This window comes from Callorhinchus milii, unplaced genomic scaffold, assembly GCF_018977255.1.
Source record: "Callorhinchus milii isolate IMCB2004 unplaced genomic scaffold, IMCB_Cmil_1.0 Scaffold1, whole genome shotgun sequence".
In the NCBI taxonomy this organism is placed as follows: Eukaryota; Metazoa; Chordata; class Chondrichthyes; order Chimaeriformes; family Callorhinchidae; genus Callorhinchus; species Callorhinchus milii.
The window spans coordinates 133,488,846-133,511,481 of record NW_024704742.1 but is presented as its reverse complement, the minus strand read 5'-3'; the positions used below and the strand labels follow the sequence as shown (position 1 = coordinate 133,511,481).

Genomic DNA, 22,636 nt, shown 5'->3' with positions numbered 1-22,636 from the left:
TTCCAGGGAGCAAAGCAGTTACAATGATTGCAGTGGTGCCCAGAACACTGACGAAAACCGAAGGAACAGATCAGAATTTAAAAATTTGCTTTTAAAACAGGAATGGATACATTTTAATAAAAGCACCAAGTTAATCATAAATAATTGAAATTTCACTTGAATGAATCAAATTGAGATTTCCTCACTGGAAAAGTTCTCATATCAATGTATGAGAGACGGTCAGCCTCATATAAATCCCTCCACACCCTTGCATCTCCTTGCCTCGCCGATCTTCTCCTGCTCCGGCTCTTCTGCTCAGAAAACTCGGGTTTGCTGTGCTCCCTTCCCCACCCCCCCCACCCCGAAGGGGTGGCCATATGCTTCACCCCTAACCTCTGACCATAACTCACTCCCAATGCAGCTGAAACCTTTATCCACGCCTCCATCACCTCCCGCCTTAATTTTTCGCTGGTTTCCCCAGCTCCACATTCATAAAATCGAAATACGCAACTCAAAAGTTTGCTGCCCGTATCCACACCAGTACTAAACTCCACATGCCCAGCATCCATGCAAGCCAGTTTCGAGATCTTTACATTTACTTACAAATCACCTCCCTATCACTCCGACCTGCTCAAACCTTCTCCTCTACCCACCCACTCTTCTTCCCACTCAGCAGGCTCCAGCCTTCTGGATGTCCCTCATCCCCTCTGATCTGCCACTGGCGGCCATGCTTTCAGCCGCGATACCCCAAATCTCTGGCACACCTGCCTCAATCTCTCCACCTTGCCTCCTCCTTGGCCATCTTCAGATTATGCCCAAAGACGCCTCTTCAACCATGTGTACAGTCCTTAGATCAGCATCAAGTTCCGCTAATGTTAAGCTCCCTGAGGTGCAACCCTGTATGAAGTGCACTGTATAAATGTAAGTTGCTGTTGAATCTTAATTCTTTAATATTTAATGTAATTTATGCTGTAAATGTGTACCTATGTACTGGGCTCGTCAGCAGAAGAATCCCAAGAAAATCATTTTGATTATGTTAGAAAGCAAGTCAAGGCAGTGAGTTTGAGTCCCCATCACCACCTCTCCTCTAATGTGTAAGACGTATTACAATTTAGCTTTGGGTCCATTAAGTTCAATAACCTCAGCACATTGCAGTGCATTTATCTGTTCTCTGGTGAAGCCATATTCCATCAACACAGCTTCGGTATGTTCGCCGACTTTCGGGTCTCTTGCCAGACTGACGCAGGCAGGAGTCCGAGACAGATGAGGGGCTGGTCTAGGGCTCACTTGTCCGTCCTCGTCAGTAATAAAAGACCCCCGGTCTTGGTTATGTGGGTACCTGGAAGCCTCTTGCAGAGACAGGACAGGTGTGACACAAGCGTCAATGTTATCAAAGATCTTGCACCACACTGCTTGGCTCTTGCTTGCAAAGATCTTGGTAAAAATTCTCTTCAACTCTGGCCAGTCAGATAAGCTCATCTGAGGAGGCAGCTCACTCGAATTTAAGCCCAGTCCTGGCATGAAATGCAAAGAAAAGAGGTCAGCCCACAAACATGGTTTTTACAACGTGAAGTGCTGCTTGAAAATCTACTGTTTTTTTTTGCTCAGCTGGGTGTCCGACACGCGTGGCAACCATCAAAACACTTAAGAGAATTCAAACCAGAATTCCACGTATGTACGTTACCTGTAGCTCAGTGGTTAGAGCACTCGCTTTGCAAGCGAGAGACCTGAGTTCAATTCCAGGCAGAGGGCGAAACCTTGGGCAAGTTTCCTTACTCCACACGCCTGATAATAATCCCTCCAAAATACAAAACAATAATGGGTCATTTTCAATCCACGACTGTTTGTGGGACATTGCTGTGCGCAATTGGCTGCCGCGTTCGCCCACAAATATAGTCAATTCACTTTACAGTGTGTTCTGTGAAGCGCTTTGGGACGTCCTCCCGACGTGAAAAGCGCTATATCAAATGCAAGGATTATTATTATTATTATTATGTGTGTGTGTGTTGGGGGTACTGCTAGAGTTCAACCACCTCTTAGCTTACCATTGAAAACACTGTCTGACAAGCTTCACTGCTTGTCTAGTAAGGATCAGATAGAAAATCTATTTGTTCGGGTCACAGAGTTAAGTTAAGTTACTCAACAAACCAATATCCCAATGATATACACAAGTGTGCTCGACAGTTAGCTTTTGTAACATAATGTGCTAAAGCTTACCGATAACCCCTTTAATTTTACTTCCAGGTCAGACTTTTCAGCCAAATACCATGATGAATTCGAACCAACCTAATCCCTTATAATACAATCCTGGTCTCGCCTCCCATTATGGGTGGATCCACACTCGTGACTCTTTCCAATGTCTGGTTTAACCTGGTGAAAGGGACACAACCTCATTGGGGTGACTTACCCCTCTCTCCCCCACTCCTAATGTTACTCATTGAGTAAACACCAGCCTACTTCAAGTTCACAGCCCTGCACGACCCACCATCAGCGGACAAACTTTCAGTTATTCTGCCCCTGGCTCTGCAACTCCTGGAGTCCTTCCAACTCTCTCTCTCTCTCCCCACGTTCAAAATTTACCAATGCTGCTAATTGGCGTACCACCAAATCAACTGACTGAAGGAATATCTTACTTACGACGTCAGAACTGATCCTTTTTCTACAAAATACGCAAGGATCCCAGACAAGATCTATTATTCTCAGAACCGATGTGAATTAAAAGATCATAAGGCTGCTATAATGGCATTAGGCCAGGAACATTACTAAGGAAGAAAATGCCACGAAATTACTGAAAACAATAACTTGTGTTTTAAAAAAAACTGAATCAATCTGACATTAACAGGTTCAATTGGGGAAAAGATTCTTGAAGAATAAAGAGTTAAAGAAAGATAAGTTTCACTTTGTTTAAGGAATAGATTCTAAGCGCTCTGAGACACTACCCTGCGTGGAGGACGCAATATAAGTGCAAGTTGTTGTTGTAGTTTAGCTTTACTTCAAATGCCGCTGCAGTGCTTAGAACATGCAACAAACTGAGAGATAGACAGATGTTTGGACAGTAGATTTTAAGGGGCATGGCAAAAGGACAGTGCAATGCGATTATATATCATAGAATTAGGCACAGATGGCCATTCAGCCCATCGTGTCTGTGCCGGCTATTTAAAAAGAACTATCCAATTCAATCCACTCCCCCACAACCCTACAAACTTGTCGTCTCCAAATAAGTATCTACTTCTCTCTTCAGCGCCTTGGGACGTCCTCCCGACGTGAAAGGCGCTCTATAAATGGAATCTTGTTGTTGTTGTTAAAAGCTGTTATCGCATTGGCTTCCACCACCCTTTCAGGCCATGCATTCCAGATCTGAACAACTCGCTGTGTAAAAAAATTTCTCCTCACCTGCCCTGTTTCTTTTGACAACTATTTTAAATTGGCGTCCTCAGGTTACCGACCAACCTGTGGAAATAGTTTCTCCTTGTTCACCCTAATGAATCCCCTCATAATTTTGAAAACTTCTATTCAGTCTCCTCTTAACCTCTCTGCTCCAAAAATAATCCAAGCTTCTCTAGTCTCTCCTGATGACAGAAGTCCCTCATTCCTGGTACCATCCTGGTAAATCTCCTTTGCACCCTTTCCAATGCCTTTACATCCTTACTAAAATGTGGTTCCCAGAACTGAACACAGTCTCTAGCTGAGGCCTAGCCAGTGTTTTATAAAGGTTCATCATAACTTCCTGACTTTTATATTCTATGCCCCTATTTATAAAGCCTAGTATCCCGTATGCTTTTAAAACAGCTTTATCTACCTGTCTGCCACCTTCAAAGATTTACTTATATGACCCCTCAGGTCTCTCTGTTCCTTCATCCCCTTTAAGATTTTACCGTCAGCTTATATTACCTCTCTCATTCTTCCTCCCAAAATGCATCATTTCGCATTGCTCCACATTAATCCTCATCTGCCAAGATCTCATAAACTGTTAGAACATACAGCGTCGTTGAGCTTGAGAATGCTACTGGACTGAATCACTCAGTTACACATATGCATCATGGAAAGGAAAGAGAAAGGAAAAGGAGGCAAGAGCTCTTTCTGTCCTCTGCTAGCAATAAGTAAGACTATAGTGTTTGTCTCCACTTGCAAGACTGTCCTGTTCACACATAGTCTTAAGGCATCGGATGCTAGTCCCATCATAAACCTGTGAAAGAACAAGATTCACAGACAGGAATTTGCCCGTCTGTTAATCCAGGAATTGATATTCGTGACAGTCTCCTTGCATGGAATTTAAAGCCCGTGTTATGTAATCAAAAGGCATTCTCCACGGGAACCATTAAAATGAAATGCAATTCAATTTCTTTACATGCATTTTACTTACACCAGACTGCGTAAACTCCAGGCGTGGAAACAAAATTAACTTCACATTGTGATCCAAAGGCCAAGCTCCCTTTCCCCTAATTTCCTTCTAATGGGAGTACTTTCTATTTGTCACAAGTCCACCTCGATACCCACTTGCTGAGAAAATCCATTACCAGGAAAATGTCAGGGAAATTGTTTGAGGCAGAGATTACCAGAAAGAGAAGGTGCCATAGTATATCCTCTATCTCAACTGTGTGAAAAATGATTGGGAACAAACTATTTGACAGGGGCTCTATTTGGCCTCAGAGAATCATCTCAGACAACACTTTCTGTGTGTGTGTGTGTGTGTGTGTGTGTGTGTGTGTTGGTGTAAGTGGAGTGGAGGGGGGGGTCTATAATAATAATACTTTTATTATTTAGCACTTTTCACGTCTTCTGGATCATAGAATGTTACGGCACAGAAGGAGGCCATTCGGCCCATCGAGTCTGTGCCGGATGTCTCAAAGTGCTTCACAGATTATGCGGTAAAGTGAATTGACTGTATATTTGTGGGTGAAACGCGGCAGCCAATTGCACATAGCAGTGTCCCACAAATAGTCTTGGATTGAAGTGACCAATTTATTATTATTTTTGAAGGAATTATTATCCCCAGAAAAGTGATCCACCAATTGACTAACAACTGGGTTCCTACTTACTGCTAGGTAAACAGAAGCATGTGGAGTAAGGAAATTTGCCCAACATTTTGCACACAGCAGTGTCCTACAAACAGTCGTGGGTTGAAGTGACCAATTTATTATTGATTATTTTCTTTAGGGATTATTATCAGGCATGGTGTAAGGAAACTTGCCCAACATTTTGCCCTCCAGGAATCAAATCCAGGTTTCTCGCTTGCGACTCGAGTGCTCTAACCACTGAGCTACAGGAATGGAAAGTAAAACTGAGCACGACTCAATGGAATTAATCCTTGCATTTGTTATTGCACCACCATTAATTTTGGGATAACCCACACGAGCCGAAAGAAACACAACAAAAGGTAAACTTTGTAAAGGTCATTGTTTGGAGTGTTGCATTAGGCAATTGGGCAGGTTAGCGCCTGTTGCAAATTACTTTTTAAATTCCTTCAAATGTATCTATACAATATGAAAAACAGCATTTGTCCCCATCAGACATTTGAGAGCTGATAGCCTACTGCAGTAATTGCAAAGCTCACTTCCTCTTGATGCAATAATAAGTGATTTCAGTGATTTTTTTTTAAATTTTGAAGAGTAAAAACATTTATCAAGCCTGTCAAACAAAATACACGTTACACAAAACACAACATTACTGTAGACATCTCAACGCTGTGATAAAGCACTATGTCAAATCCAATGATTATTACTCACATGCTTTGGGATCCGTAATTACTTAAAACACTGTTTAATTGCGTTTTAACACTGCTTAGCTCAGATAACCATTGGTCACAACAACACCAGTGTGGTGGGTGAGCTTAATTACTCCCGGATTCGCAGAGATTTTGGATACTATCATGAACTTAACCTTTTCAGAACCACAACACTTCACCCTCAAAAGTAAAGGTGATAAAGGGGTGATTTTATTATAGTGACAGTTATTCTCTCCGTCTCCTACAGTGCCTGCCCTTCTCTCTCTCTCTCCCATAATGCCAATCCAGGAAGTGTGCTCGTGTGCGCCGGAGGCAATGATTAACTTATATTTTATTTTGGACCCATTATAACAAGCCATCTAATCTTATGGACCTCAAACATGTTGTAACAGATTGCCCTGTAGCAATAAACCGGATGAACTGTTAGAGCTGTCTATACACACACCAACATAGACTTTTAGAACCTATAGCTCACTTCAATGGGAAGAAGAATTTTTTTTCAAATAATAGCTTTGCATTTGTTATGGGCCAAAAATGCCAAAACATTTCAAAGCACTTCACATTACTGTATAGTGTCTCTTATTTCTGGGCAAATGTGGTCATCAATTTACACACGTCTATTCCCAACAACAGTCATGAAGTGAATTGACTAATTTATTTTGAACGACAGGGTGGGAGAATCTCCCGTCTCTGTTCAAATACATTGAGGCACAAAACGAATACAGTAACACCATTAAGTATATCCTGTGAAGCGCCTTGATACGCCTTGAGATGTGTAATAAGGCGCTATATCGAAATGCCAGGGTTATCGTTATAAATACTCCCAGGATCTTTAACGTCTGGCTGACAGGCCTTGGTTTGACGTGTGATCCGAAGGATGGTGCCTCTGACAATACAGTTTCCCCCAGCATGACACTGGAGTGCCAGCTTGAACTGCGAGCTCTGAAGTTGTTTAAAGGGAATTACTGTAAACTTTGAAAGTAGACTTACCTTCTATTAGTCTGTCATAGAACTGAGGTTCCAAAGCGCCGACAGCCATGTACTTCCCATCAGACGTCTTGTATGTCTCGTAGAATGGCGCCCCAGAATCCAGGATGTTCTCACCTCTCGGCTTATCCATTAGGCTCAGTTTTTGAGATTTCCATAGCCAAGAGCTACAATAAGCTGCTCCTTCAACCTGGCAAACACCACAGATTTAATAATAATAAGTAAAACAATCCTTGCATTTAATAAATCACCTTTCATGTTGGGAATGTGTCTCAAAGCGATTTAGGAACAACTTGGTTTTATATAGCGCCCCTCACATAAGGTAGTATCCCAGAGTTCCTGTCAGTAGCAGAGCACAACACAGATCCAGGGGGAGGTGACAACAAGTTGCAATTATATAGCACCCTTCACGCAGGATAGCATCTCAAAGTGATTCTCTCAAGTGTAGTGACTGTTGTTATTGTAGGCAAATATGATATTAGCACACAGCAATGTCCCACAAACAGCGATGAAGTGAATGACCAATTTTATCTATTGTTCAGCACACCAGAAGAAATTCTCTTCACTTTTCAAATAGTGTTATGGTTTCTTCAATATCCATCTGACCAGGCAGATGGAACGTCAGTGAAAGTTGACATTTAAAAGGTGGCATTTTGAACAATGCAGTCTCCCTTAACCGAGACTGAGATCAAGGTCCCGATGCGGGACTTGAACCCACAACCTTGTGACTCAGAGATGAGTGCTACTAACCGAGCCAGGCTGATGCACAATGTGCTGCCATCCATTTTTTGAAAAACATTCTACTCAGGGAAGGTACACTTTTATTGAATGGGATTTTCTTGAATTCAGGAACCACAGCACTAATTCTCTTTTTTTTGGTCAGCCAGTTATCTGACACACGGAAACCCATCATCATGCTTAAGAGCAAACCAAACTGACATTTCCATGCAGCCGATATACATGGAATGCATTCTATTTGTTTGGTCAAGATATTAGGAATAAGAGGTTTGGATAAAGGCCTTCGTCTCATTTCATCTAATCCCCTCTGAATACCTGCCCTACCATGCTTCCTAAGAGCATCAAGCTGTTTTTTTAAAAATGAGTTCCAGTGTCCTGGCCTCAACCAGCCTCCTAGCAACCTCTTGCAGTCGTTAATTACCCTCTGGGTAAAGAAATCTCTGCTGCTCTCTGTCCTACAATTGCCCTTTGCAACTCTAATCGTATGTCCTCTTGTCTACTCTCTTGGTTCATCTGAAAGTATTGTTTTCAGTTTACTCTTTTGAATGGTATGTGTTTGCATATAAATATGCAGTCAGTACACTTAACAGTGTATTCCTGTGCAGTGTTTCATAACATTTTGATGATTTGATAAGGCTCTGTATCAAATGCAAGGATTATTGTTTTGCAGCAAGAGACAGACTTTCAGGAGAGCAACAATGAGAAAAATAAAAATGTAATTTTAGTGTTTATGTCAGGATGACATCTCAATGTGCTAGACAGTTGAGGCTTTGCACTTGAGTAGGGGGTTGGTTTCGGGAGGAGTATGGACCAAGAGGGTGTGGGGAGGGAGGGGAAAGATGACCAAAGGCTTGGTTAAAGAGGCAGGTCTCAAGATAGCCCTTGAAGGAGGCAAGAGAAGGGGCAAAGTGAAGGGACTCCAGAGAGTGGGGACAGAAAGGCTGAAAGCCCGACGGCCAATAATGGATAAGGCAAGGCAGGGAACATAAAGCAGGCCAGTACCTGCCAATCGGAGGGAGTGGACTAGTTGGTAGAATTTAGGAATGAACACAGATTGAGGTTCTAGCTCACCATGCTTGCGTCGATGACTTGTCCTTTCCCCGAATGTGTCCTCTCAAACAGCGCCAGAATTATACCCATTGCACACATAAGCCCACCTCCTGCAAAGTCTCCCAGAAGGTTCACTGGTGCACAGGGATTCTCACCTTTCCGACCAAAATTGGAAAGAAGACCTGAGTTCCAAAGAAACGTCACTTTAAGTTGATCAAAAATTATTACAGCTGCATCACTTCCTATCGTAAACATTGACATGAAACAGTTTAAAAAAACATCTCAGTCAGACGTTTTGCAAAGCAATCCAATGGTAAAAAGCTCTTCCCAACATAAAAGGAGAAAAGATCATGGAGCAAATCAATTATTATCACTAGCAAAATGGTTGTTATGGATGCATGCCTAACAATTCCACTCCGATCCAGTTATTTTGTATATGGTTATCTTCTTCCCTCCCCCATCCCCCTCTTAACCCCTTCCCAAATTGTAACTTCCTCAACCACTTTCCAGTACTATTTCCAACATGAAAGGAATTTTTAAAAAATATATTAGTTCGATTTCTGCTGAATTTGATAGTGATAAAACGGCTATACATACCTGCCAGAGAAATAAAGTTGATATCGTGACCCGCTTTACTGGCATGCCGCCCATTCTGCCCAAACCCCGTTAGTCTGGCATAGATTAGCTTTGAATTCTGCTGGAGTAAATCTTTGGGGCCCAGACTCAACTTCTCCATTACTCCTGGAAAAGAAGGGCTTGTTTTGTTGATGCATTTACAAACTAGTCATCTAGTTACTATTGTGGTGATTCTGCAGAGTTAAGAACTTGGAAAACAATGTCAATAACAATTTCATAGCAGGTATGAGCAATGGAGTAACAGGACACTGATCCGAAGGGTCATAGGATCAGTGAGTCACTGATCTCAGCACTGTGACACCAGACTATAACTCTGGCCTCCTCAAATCTGGCCACCAACAGTGATGGTCTGAGGTTAGATCATCAAAAGATCAGTCTGACTCAGGTGGTAACACTTTTGCCTAAGCCAGAAGTCCCACATCCCACGGTCTCAAGTGTAGTGCTGGAGATGTGATACATTGAAGCAGGTCTTTTGGATCAGACACTAAACTGCCTGTCCAGGTGGATGATCCCATGGCACTATTTGAAATGAGAAGGGAGTTTCTCCCAGTGTTATGACCAACAAACCCCACAAATAAAATTGGATCATGGCTGTTTGTGTGATCCTGCTGTGTGTAAATTGGCTATCACATTCACCTACAAAATATGGTCACCACACTTCAGTGATGTGATAAACCCAATGAAGTGCTTTGAGATAGCTCGACATGATAAGGCATTGTATCAAATGCAAGGATTATCATCAATAAATGGCCCGGCACCTATGACTTCTTTGGATTAAAGGAACATATTTCTCTTTAAATTGATGCAATACATCCTGAGCAATGTATTGGAGTATCATCTTAGACAAGAGTTTCTCAACCCATGGGTTGTGACCTGGGATTGAGTTGTTGGGGGTAGGTTGTTTGGGAGATACTCCCTTTTCGAATGGTGCCATGCGATCGCCACCTGAACAGTCAGACAGGCCTTAGTTTAACGTCAGAATTTGAAGGTTTATGCATTTTGTGGGGTTGTTTTGGGATATTGAACCTGTGTTTCTGTCTGTCGTCGGGAGTTTATCATTGGCTTATGGTTGGGAGTTCTTGAAGTGATTCTTCTGCTGTTTTGGGTGCTGTACTGATGTAGGTGGGCGGATTTTGCGGCTTTGCTTGTGGTATGGCTATCGGCTGGCTGCAGGGCTTTCTTTGCTTCCACCAACTTTGCCAGGTGGATGGGCCAGGCTGTCCGGTTGCTGGTAGCCCAGCCTTCTACTCTTGTCGGCTCACTTTCTGTGGCACATTTTGATCTGGACACACACAGGAGTGCACTATTGGCTATATTTGGTGGGCCACAGGTTTATTGCACTGAGGATGTTTACTGTCTTCTGCAGGCCATCTGGGTTTGAAAGTGGGTCATGAGCCCAAAAACATTGAAACTACTAACTTAGACTATATGGGTTCCAAGTCCCGATTTGGAGCTTGAACCTACAACCTTCTGACTCAGGCTAAAGTGTTACCAACTGAGCTAGGCCACCACAGCATTGCTTTTGTGATCTGGGAAAGTTTACACAGAAGTTTCACTCAGGGGATTATAACAAGGTTTGTCACAGCTCGCTAATTTAGCTGAGAAACCTAGCTGAGACAGGCTTGGCAGGTGAGCGCACTATTTTCTCCAGACAATAAAATTAGTGACTGTGATGGCATGGGCTCATAATAGGACCCAAGACAAGTCAAGCAGAGCACAGTAGGTTATTAGTGTTACTGTAAGGGGCTGCTTAAAAGGGAGTCATTTAGGTCATTTAAAGGAGAAACAAAATTACTTCATCAGAAAACATTGATCAGTAACAAGCCTTTCCTGGTTGACTGTTCAGAAATGTGAACGAGCCCGAAGAGACGCCTTCGATATATGAGCACTCTGCATGCTTCAATGGACTTGAATTTTATGGAGACGTTGAGAATGTAAACACTCAAAAGAGGAGACTTAGTTTATTGGAAGCTGCCTTCACGATGGATGAAATGTAAGCACACAGACAACATTGTAGGTTGGTATCAATTGTACCAATGAAAAGGCTGAAGATCGTTGGCATGCTTGCCAACAATCCTCCAGATAAAATTGATTATTCACTTTATAATGAATGATCCTTGTATTTGACACAGCGGCTTTCATGTTGGGAGGGCGTTTCAAGGTTCTTTGCAGGATTTACTGTAAAGTGCAGTGGCTGTGCACGACACCCAGTTCTGCACACCAAGGTCCCACAAACAGCAAAATGAAATTAATGACCTAATTTTATCTAGAGGAGACTGGGACTGGGATAAACTCACTTCTCTTTTTGAATAGCGCCTTGGGATCTTTAATATCCACATGAACAGATATACAAGTCCTTGGCTTAACGTCTCATCCAAGTGATGGCAGCTTTAAAAACGTAGCAATCCTCAAGCACTGCAATGGAGTCAGCCAGTCACTATGCGAGTTCAAAGTACAGACATGGTGGTTGAACCTACAACCTTCTGACTCAGAGAAGAGAGTGCTTCTGTCTGAGCCAGGCTGACACTCACAGCTGTTTGTGAGACATTGCTGTGCACAAAATCAGCTGCTGTATTCGCCTGAAAAATTCAATCTCTATAGTTTACAGTGAAATCCTGTGAGGCATTTGGAAATCCTATTGAAGTGGTATGAACTTTATAAAATGGAAGGATTTGTAGGGAATATGATTATCTTACCTTTACGGAAAGGCTCAATTAGAACATCAGACTGAATGCACAGCTTCTTCAGTACTTCTGCTCCTTCTGGCTTCTTTAGGTCCAAAGCGATTGAGCGTTTGCCTCTTCCCTGCACATCAACAGTTGTCATTATTCTTGTTCGGTCAACCCGCACCACCTTGGCGCCAAAATCTGCTAGTATCATCCCACACAGAGGGCCAGGTGCCAGACCAGCAAGTTCTATTATCTTGATCCCTGACAGAACCATTGCTTTGGAGCTGCAAGAGAGATCTCTGAGAAAACAAGGTACATTTATAAAGTTATAACAGATCTGCCGCTCTGAGGACATAAAAGAAACAGACATCTATTAAGTTACAGACTGTGAAAAACATATTCAATAATAATCCTTGCATCTGATAGAGCTTATCAAATCATTGAGATATCTCAAAGCACTTCACATGATATACTATAAAGTAGTGTGACTGTGTGTATGTTTTGGTATTTTACAATCCATAATAGAACCATAGAAATTTACAGCACTGAAGTTGCCCATTCGGACTATTGTGCCTGTGCTGGCTCTTATGAGAATCCTTCAGTCCTTTCCCCGTAACCCTCCAGTTTCCTCCTTTTTAGATATCCATCTACCTCCCATTTGAAAGCTATTATGGATTCTGCCTCAAACACCATCCCAAGCGAGGCATTCCATTTCCTGTGTGTATTCTTTTCTTAATTATTCCATTTACTAACTATCTTAAATTGATGCCCTCTAGTCACTGACTCACAGAACACCACAAAAGAACGGACGGTCAGAGAGTCTGTTTACCTATTCGAAAAGAATGCCCTGGAAGAAAATGGTCATTAACTTCATGGGACACTGCGCGATAACAAGCCCTGTGAAACACTTTGAGACATGTTCCCAGCATGAAATCAGAAGCAAAAATCAGTATTTTTTGTTGTTAAACAGGTTTATGACAGTGAGGGGGCCAAATAGATTGTTCAGTTGGGGCAATTGGGTGTTTAGTTTTCTCCAAATCCTAAACATTCATTGTGCCGATCAGACAGACAGACGTGTGGAAGTGCACTTACAGAGAAAATTGACCACCATTCACCATTGGTAACGTAACCATTCTGGCATGATAGCAGCAGCATTCTTTATGCATCTCACATGGGGACAGTGAACTTAATATAACAGAGGCATCATAGAACCTTGCATCACATGGGCTCAGTGTGATCTTCTGACTTGCTTTTATATTAAATAAATCCTTTTAAACAGTAACAAGAACGCGGATTATGCCAAAAACACAGTCATCTGCATTCAGTTTTCAAGATGTAAGAATCTGCTTTCTTTCAGAATTGTCCGTACGCAAGGGACATCGTGTGATCAGTGGTAAAGTTAATACAGATTTTTTTTAAATGAATTGACAGATTCTGAATTGCTAGGCAAAGCATGTGATGGAAAAAGGTTATCTTTTTACTGGAGGACTGAATGCTCTTTGAACAAGCAAATATTGCCATGCACATATTTATTGTTAGCACTCGGTCAAGGCAAAAGGATATTCATGTAAACGCTAAAATTATTTCTGCTTAGGGTCCTGCTTCCCACTATTGTCCACAACCATTGGAGGCCGATCTCATAGAGATGTAGCCCATCAAATGCAGGTTCTCAGAACTGCTCTTTGAATGTTGTACATAAAACCCCAATCTCAAAGTTCCAACTATTGCAGGGTTCACCTATAAAATAGTCACTGCATTTTACAGTGAATCCTGTGAAGTGCTTTAAGATGTCTCGATGTCCTGGCTCTTTTAAGAGCATCCTTTCAAACCCATTTACCTGCCCTTCCCCCCTGAAGCGAACTCCCTTTTTTAGGTATTTTAGTCCCGTTTGAAAGCCAATAGGGATTCTGCTTCAACCACTGCTCACGGTGGCATTCCATTTCCTAACAATTTGCGCGTGAACAAAATTCTAAGCTTCTTATTTGCAAGGATACTTATTGTAAATTTGTGGAATTCCAATATTTCCTATAATCGCACTATGGTTCCTCCAATATAATCTTTACCACACACGCGCACACAAAAATCATAAGATCACAGATGTTCAATTTCATCCTTCCAGAATACCCATTACAGCATCAAGCCATTTTTTAAATTGAGTAAGCATCTGGCCTCCATTACCCTACAACAACAACAACATTTCATTTATAGAGCGCCTTTCACGTCGGGAGGACGTCCCAAGGCGCTGTACACTTGGGTCAGGACCCGAGCAAGGGGAGAAATGGTGAGGGGAGGGAAGGGAGGGAGCAAGGAGGGGGTAGAGAGTCGAGAGGGGAGCTGAAGGCACGGTCAAAGAGAAAGGTCTTGAAACCGGCCTTGAAGGAGGAAAGGGAGGAGGCGGCGAAGGCACTGGGGGAATAGAGTTCCAGAGCCTAGGGGATGAGAGGCTGAAGGCCCGATCACCGATGGTAGGGCGGTTGGGGCGGGGGATGTGGAGCAGACCAGAGCCAGAGGAACGGAGGGTATGGGCAGGTAGGTAGGGGGATAGTAGGTTGGAGAGGTAGGAGGGAGCAAGGCCGTGAATGGCCTTGTAGGTGAGGATCTTGAATTCGATCCTCTGGGGGATGGGGAGCCAGTGGAGGCGAGCGAGGGTGGGAGTGATGTGGTCACGAAGTCTGGTGCGGGACAGTACACGAGCTGCAGAGTTCTGAATGACCTGCAGTGTGGAGGGAGGTGGCGGGAAGGCCGGCGAGGAGAGAGTTCCCATAGTCCAGCCTTGAGGTGATAAAGGCGTGAACCAGAGTTTCAGCAGCGTGAGGGGTGAGGTAGTGCCGTAGTCTGGCGATGTTTCGGAGGTGATGGAAGGCGGTGCCAGTTGTGGCGCGGATATGAGGAAGAAAGGACAGCTCAGGGTCAAACAGAACCCCGAGGTTCCTGACGGCTTTGAGAGGTGGAGAGTGCAGCCTTGGATGCTGATGCTGTCAGCGCCTGAGGTGCGGAGGCGCTGACGTGAGCCAATCAGGAGGGCCTCAGTTTTGCGCACGTTGAGCTGAAGAAAGTTGTCTCTCGTCCAGGACTCGATGTCGGACAGGCAGGCTGTCAGGACATCGGTGGTCATGGAATTGAGGGTAGAGGAGGAAAGGTAGAGTTGGGTGTCATCCGCATATATGTGGAAGTTAACCCCATGTCTGCGGATGATGTCACCACAGGGGGAGCATATAGAGGGTGAAGAGGAGGGACCGAGGACAGAGCCCTGAGGGACATCACACGAGACAGTGCGGGGGCCGGAGGAAAAGCCGTTTGTGGAAACAAAATGAAGACAGAGGGAGAGGTACGACCTAAACCACTCAAGGACAGGGCCTTGAAGGTTGAGGTGGGAGGACAAGCGGTGGAGGAGGATAGCCTGGTCGACCGTATCGAATGCTACCGATAGGTCGAGGAGCACGAGGAGGCAGAGGAAGCCCTGGTCGCAGATGGTCAAGATGTCATTGATGGTCAAGATGTTCAGCGTTCCCTTCACAACCTTGAACCTGTCCTCTTGTTCTGATGCCTTGGGGTATCTAAATATACTGTTCTGTGTTTCCTTTCTTAATTCCACTTAACATTTCAGAAGCGCTCTCTCAGGGATACTCTTTTCAAGGCTGAACAGCCCCAGTTTATCCAATTGCTCCACTCGCTACCTTGTACACAGTTAAACTACGGGACAATTCAAACTACAGTACTTTTAAAAAACGTATTATACTTGTCCCGATTGTCTGGTCAAAACAAATGCAAGTATTCCGGTGGATACAACATTGCCTGCATGTGCTACACAGAGATTAAGATTGATCAATTAATGATGTTTACAGTGCTCCGAGAACTTACCCTTCTATCCTTCGTGAAGGGAAATGCAAATTGTTTAACACAGCCATCAAATGAAACAAGGAATTGTGTTCAAAAGAGGAAAGCTGAACAGAACATTACTTGAATAAATAAATCTTGCATTTAATGTAGCACCTATAATGCTAAAACTTCTAAAAGGGCTTTTGCAGGCAAATATTTTACAACTTGTACTTTGTACGAACATGCCGGGTCAAATAAACATGGTAAGCAAGCAAACTGTACGGGTTCGAAGCTTTTACAGGTCACCCTAAAAGCACAAAGTCCTTTGTTAAACTGAGGGTGTGCCTGCCTGTCTGGATGGATGTTTAAAGATCCTGCAGCGATATTCAAAAAGAGCAGGGAGTTTCACCTGATGTCCAGTGCCTTGGGGACATCCTCCCGATGTGAAAGGCGCTGTACAAATGTAATTTTGTTTTTGTCGTCCTGGCCAACAATCCCTAAATAAAAATCACACCATTCACTTCATGGTTGCTGTGGGACATTGCCATGTGCAAATCGGCTCCTGCGTTCACCTACAAAGTAGTCACTGTACTCTTATCACTGTGAAGCCCTTTTGAGACGGCTCAAAGATGTGACATGCAAGGATTAATTACCGCTATAAACACCCCCACACATGCCCAGGCACTAGTTGCTAACAGTAATATTAATAATAATCCTTGCATTTGATACAGCGCTTTTCACGTCTTCTGAACGTCCCAAAGCGCTTCACAGAAAAGACTGTAAAGTGAATTGACTGTATATTTGTGGGCGAAACGCGGCAGCCAACTGCGCGCAGCAGCGTCCCACAGTCAGTCGTGGTGTGAGATGACCAATTCGTTATTGTTTTGAGGGTAGCGCGGGAGATGCTTGAAAACTAAAATGAGATGAGAGAGAGAGAGAGAGAGAGAGACAAGACAGCGCAGCGCCCGCCAACGCATTTCAACCCGCGGCGGCCGCTGCAACGTAGGATAACAACGACGACAGTAATAATAATGACAGGCATCAGAAAATCAATCACCATTCGCATGCAACACGGCAGGTGCTGTGGGGTCTGGCTGGCCAACCGCTCAGGAGTGAACCTCCTCACAGGCCAGAGATTTAAACTGTAAATAACGACGGCAATCACAGTACTTATGAGCAGGAGCTGCACACTGCCGAGTGTGACTGACACACACACACACAGAGAGCGAGAGAGAGTGGGGCCGACAAGGCGAGGGGGGGGTGGGGGAAGGGGGGGAGAGAGAGAGCACCCACCGGTTGAGGAGGTGGTGAGACTGGAGCGGGTCCAGGGCAGAGCGGAGAGCAACGCAACGCGTGTGGGGCGCGGGGGGAGGGCGGGGAGACACAGACCAGCGCCGGGAGGTGGCAGTTAGTGACCGTCCATCCCGCGAAGTGACAGTTGGTGACCCCTGACCTTGACCGTTGGTGACCGAATCTCTCTCACTCACTCACTCACACACCCCCGAACACTAATGAACCGGGGGGGGGGGGTGGGGGGTGTGGGGGGTGTGTGGGGGGGGTTGTGGTGTGGGGGGGGGGGGAGTGTGGGGGTTGTTATTAAACGACCGCTTTTAGAAACCTATTTGTTTTGGCGCCCGCGCGCCGCCCGCCGCCCGCTCACCGTCCGGCCACGTGACGTGCCGTGACCTGACTTCCGGCGCTCGCGCGCACTGACCAACCCGCCCCCGTTCCTCATTGGCTATCTCGCTCTGGCCCCGCCCCCTCCGCCACTCATACCCCACACGCCCCTCCCCCCACACACTCACTCACTCACTCACTCACACCCCTCCCCCCACACTCACTCACTCACTCACACCCCTCCCCCCACACTCACTCACTCACTCACTCACACCCCTCCCCCCACACTCACTCACTCACTCACTCACACCCCTCCCCCCACACTCACTCACTCACTCACTCACACCCCTCCCCCACACCCACTCACTCACTCACTCACACCCCTCCCCCACACTCACTCACTCACTCACTCACACCCCTCCCCCCACACTCACTCACTCACACCCCTCCCCCCACACCCACTCACTCACTCACACCCCTCCCCCACGCACACTCACTCACTCACACCCCTCTCCCACGCTCACTCACTCACACCCCTCCCAGACTCACTCACTCACACCCCCCCCCCACACTCACTCACTCACACCCTCCCAACACACTCACTCACTCACTCACACCCCTTCCCCCACACTCACTCACTCACTCACACCCCTCCCCCACACCACTCACTCACTCACACCCCTCCCCCACGCACACTCACTCACTCACTCACACCCCTCCCCACCACACTCACTCACTCACACCCCTCCCACACACACACTCACTCACTCACACCCCCCCACACACACACTCATATCCCACACCCCCCCACACACTCATACCCCACACACCCCCACACACACTTATACCCCACACCCCCTACACACACTCATAACTCACCCCCCACACACACTCATAACCCATCCCCCACACACTCATACCCCCCACGCCCCCCCCACACACTTATACCCCCCCCCCACACACGCATACCCCCCACGCCCCCCCCCCCACACTCATACCCCCATGCCCCCCCCCACACACACTCATACCACACACCCCCACACACACTCATACCCCTAACACACATAAACTCCCCTCAATCACACCTTCCCCAACACTGTACCCTCACAACCCCATATACACCAACACCCCCCATAAACACACACAAAATCCTCTCCCCCCCACACACACACACATCCCCCAACGCCCTCACATCCCCTCACACATAAACTCAGCATCCCCCTCCCACCCACAGCAATACCACCCCCTCCACCACACACAAATACAAACGACCTCCCCCCACCCCCCCCCACACACCAACAACCTCCACCATCAATGCTGAGCAAATAAAATTAGGATCACTGTTCAATAAAACTGAACAGACAAACCCTGATTTGTGATGCCAGACACTGGTATTGGTGCATACTTACACGTAACTTATAAATGGACCTCATTAAAACCTGTGACTGAACAGACTGCATAGGCATTTCGTCAAAGTGCCAGGCTCCCATTATACTATAATTATAATTATATTATAATAACCCCTCCAAAACAAAACAATAATACATTTTCAATCTACAACTCTTTGTGGGACACTGCGCAATCGGCTGCCGCGTTTGGCCCACAAATGTACCCTCAATTCACTTTACGGCATATTCTGTGAAGCGCTTTGAGACGTCTAGAAGATGTGAAAATAGTGGAAATAGTGAAAATAGGCGGGCATAGTGGTTGAAGACTTGTCCTCTGATGACATGACAGAAGAGGTGGGAGGAACACGCCACAGGTCGGCATTTGCTGAGCTGATGGAGCGAACGGAGTGAGGCTAGAGAAGACGCCCTAGGTAGTGAGGTGCAAAAAGGGCATGAAGGTTTGTAAGTCGGATGTGGGGGGGGGGGGGGAGGGAGTGCATAAAATTCATCTGGCTTCCCCACACTATAAAAATGGCTAACTTCTGGGTCACCAGTGCATGACATCAGCGACAATGCAATAACCCGGAGGTTGGTATTTTTGTGGTCCACAGGGAGCTGCCAAATGCTCAACTTCCGGTCATCAGATTGCTAGCAATTCTCTTTGACCGAGCCTTCAGCTCCCCTCTCGACTCTCTTCCCCCTTCTCGCTCCCTCCCATCCCTCCCCTCACCCTGACCATTTCCCCCCTCCTCGCTCCCTCCCCTCCCCTCACCCTGACCATTTCCCCCCTCCTCGCTCCCTCCCTCCCCTCCCCTCACCCTGACCATTTCCCCCCTGCTCGGGTCATGACCCAACTGTGCAGCGCCTTGGGACGTCCTCCTGACGTGAAAGGCGCTTTATAAATGGAATCATGTTGTTGTTGTTGTTGTAGCAATGTCACTTTCTGAGGAATTCCCGTGTTCAGTGAATGCATTTTCATCCTTCAGACAAGACATTAAACCACGGTCCCATCTGCCCGTTCAGGTGGAGGTTAAAGATCTCATGGTGCTATTTGAAAAGAGAAGGGAGTTTCTCAGAGTGTCCTGGCCAACATTCCCCACAAATAAAATTAGTTATTCATTTCATGACTGTTTGTGGAGTACATCTGCTCACAAAACACACAGTCACTGCATTTTACACTTTATCCTGTGAAGTGCTTTGGGACATTCTTCCAATGTGAAAGGCATTACACCAAATCCAAGGATTAACGTCATTATATTTGTACGTTTGAACTGAGTGCAAAATATATGCGGTAACAAATTAATCATGTTTTATGAACAATAAGGTTGATAAAAAAGCATACCTCCTCTTTTAATTAAACTATAATTCAACATTTTCTTTGGCCTGCCAATAGTGTCTGACACATGTGGAAATCCATTACGGTGCTTGGGAGCATCCAAACCAGATTGTGTGCTCCACATGTGCATGCCACCTATGCGTAGACATGTTCCTGTGTCTGGGAATGTTTTCAGACGAAATTGTGCTGTTGCAGACAGTAATTCAACATGAGACAAAATAATATTTACAACCACTAGATGTTAGCAATATTGTTTTTCTTTACCCTTGTTTAGAGATGGTTGTTTCTATTTTGCGTTCAGCAGCTCAATGTGAGTTGGAGCCATCAGGGTCCTGATCTATATCTTGTGCGAAAAATAGCACCCCAACAATGTAGAGCTCCTCAAGTCCTGCACTGGAGTGTCAGCCTGGATTGTAAGATCAAATCTTGAACCCACAATATCCTGACCCAGAAGCAAAGAGTGTTACCCACTAAGTCAAGCTGACACCTGAACTGATTATAAATTTGTGATTCATTTATGTTGCCAGACACATTGGCACGGCCACATTCAGAATATTGAGGAGATCAGAAAAGGTTCATAGGAGAGCGACAAATATGATTTAAGGCATAAAGGTCATAGCCAAGAGAAGAATTGTCAAACTGAACCACTTATTCAACTGGGGGAGGTGTGGAGGCGGGAGGTAGGGAGTGGGGGTGGTTTGTTGGGGGAAGGAGATGAGAGGTGTTATGATCAAGATCGTTAAAATACCGAGAAAGACAATTGGTTAATTATATTAATTTGTAGTTGCTATAATAGAGGTTATGCAAGTAAAAGTTGTCAAGCCTCAAGCAAGACTGCAGATGAGAAGGTACTTTTTTCTGGGGGATTAGGTAATAATAGAATCAGTCAAAATTGGTTAACGTTATGTCAGTGTAAAAGGAGCTGAGTGACTTGCCAATGAGCAAGATTGAAGGTTCTTAGAATAAGATTGGACATGGATAATTAGATACTCCACAGAACAGAGGGACTGTTGATGTGTTTTCTGCGGAATGAAAATGGTCAGACTTGGGCAGTGTAATTCAAGACTGATTTCCTGGAGTTTTTTTCTTTGCTATCTGCCTTCTAGGTATCAGCCTGGCTCAGTTAGCAGTACTTTCACCACCGAGTCTAAAGGTTGTGGGTTCAAGTCCCGCTTCGGGACTCAACTCGCATTCTAGGCTGATATTCCAACACAACAATGTACTATGGAAAAAACAGTTGCTCAGAAAGCCACTGTAGACTCCATGGGCCGAATGGCCTTCTTCTACACCATAAATTACTAAAATTCTATGCTTATTCGGGTATCTTGTGGCAATATTTATAAAGGGAAGAGAGTTTCTCCTGGTGTCCTGGCCAACAAATCCCCTTAGAGAAAATAAGCCATTCATTTCATGCAGGACTTTGGTTTAACATTGCATCCAAAGAAACACATTGCATTGTCTCACAAACAATCATGAATACAGCAAGAATGCCACAGGACAGTGATTTAGTATTGGGGGGAGGCCAAAGCGAAAGATTGAAAGATTAGTTCCTCAAATTAGTTCCACGCTTCCTTTGGCTTTATCACTGTTTGCTTGTTAAGGCTTCTCCCCCTGTTCTCCTTTCATTTCAGCAGTACCTGAGCACTTGAAAACCTTCAGCAAGTCCGGATTTCATCCTTTCAGTGACCTAAACAAGCACAGTTTTCCTTCGATCGCAGGCATGGTGGGATATAATTGGATCAAACGTGATTAGGAGCGGGCTTATTTTATATATTTTATAGTATATTTTATAGTGCAAATATTCGGTCCATTCATTTTATAAATACTTCCAGGGAACAAAGACACCGTATCTCGCACATTTTTTTTTCCCTTTTGCATTTTTGTTTAATAAATTACAATGCACTTGAGTGCACCAGGAAGGATTGTGAAAGTGTCTGAGTGAGTGAGAGAGCTTTTTTGTCTCTGGCTTTCAAAGCTGAAACTAATATTTAATCTGGAAAACAATTCTTCACACAGAGCTTTTCTGTGGATGTAGAAAAAAATATATATAAAAGCACTGACCTTGATGGTCGTAGATGCAACATTGGTTGAGTTGTTTAAAAAATAAATCTCTTTTGGTCAATGATTATCTGACACGTGTGGAAACACATTGCAAAGTGTTGCCCACAAAATATACAGTCAATTCACTTTACAGTATATTCTGTGAAGCACTTTTGAGATGTCAAAGATGTGATAAAGCAAACTTCAAAGACATGATAAGGTGCTATATCAATTGCAAGGATTATTATTATTACTAAGAGGATCCAAACCAGACTGAGAGTTCCACATAGGTTCACCAGCTACACATGGAAATTTCCCTGTGTTTAGAATAGAGTGGGCAGTCTCTCTATCTCTCTCCTCAGAAGTACTGATTGTAGGAAAGCATGAGGCATAGCTTGGCTGGAGTCGAGGCTTGAGGACCACAAAGTGGGGTAGGATAACTGCTGGAGTTTAAACCAGCGTAGCTTGCCATCGTGAGCACTGTCTGCCAAGCTTCACAGACAATCTGAGGAAGAATTAAAGGGGAGGATAAAGAAAAAAGAGCTTCATGCAGAGGGTGGTTGGAAAGTTGAATTCTCGGCCTTAAACTGAGGTTAAAGCAGAATCCATAAACTATGTTAAAAGGGAGTCAGATAAATGCAGTAGAGACTTG

The 22,636-nt window shown here is 44.7% G+C and overlaps 1 protein-coding gene across 4 annotated transcripts; it reads right to left on the bottom strand.

The window, feature by feature from the left end:
* Positions 1–925: 925 nt before the first annotated feature.
* amacr (alpha-methylacyl-CoA racemase) lies at positions 926–17,319 on the bottom strand. Of its 4 annotated transcripts, XM_042335851.1 has the most exons (7): positions 17,222–17,269; positions 16,661–16,745; positions 11,812–12,083; positions 9,077–9,220; positions 8,501–8,661; positions 6,695–6,881; positions 926–1,493 (listed from the first exon to the last, which is right to left on the bottom strand). In XM_042335851.1, the coding sequence occupies exons 3-7, from the start codon at positions 12,056–12,058 to the stop codon at positions 1,084–1,086; spliced, it is 1,149 nt and encodes a 382-aa protein (XP_042191785.1). In that variant the 5' UTR covers positions 12,059–12,083; positions 16,661–16,745; positions 17,222–17,269; the 3' UTR covers positions 926–1,083. The 4 variants fall into 4 exon arrangements, with proteins under 4 accessions (XP_042191785.1, XP_042191789.1, XP_042191782.1 ...); XM_042335855.1 differs by lacking the exon at positions 16,661–16,745 and having other exon boundaries at positions 17,264–17,319; XM_042335848.1 differs by lacking the exons at positions 16,661–16,745; positions 17,222–17,269 and adding an exon at positions 16,897–17,053.
* Between the last annotated feature and the right edge of the window lie 5,317 nt (positions 17,320–22,636).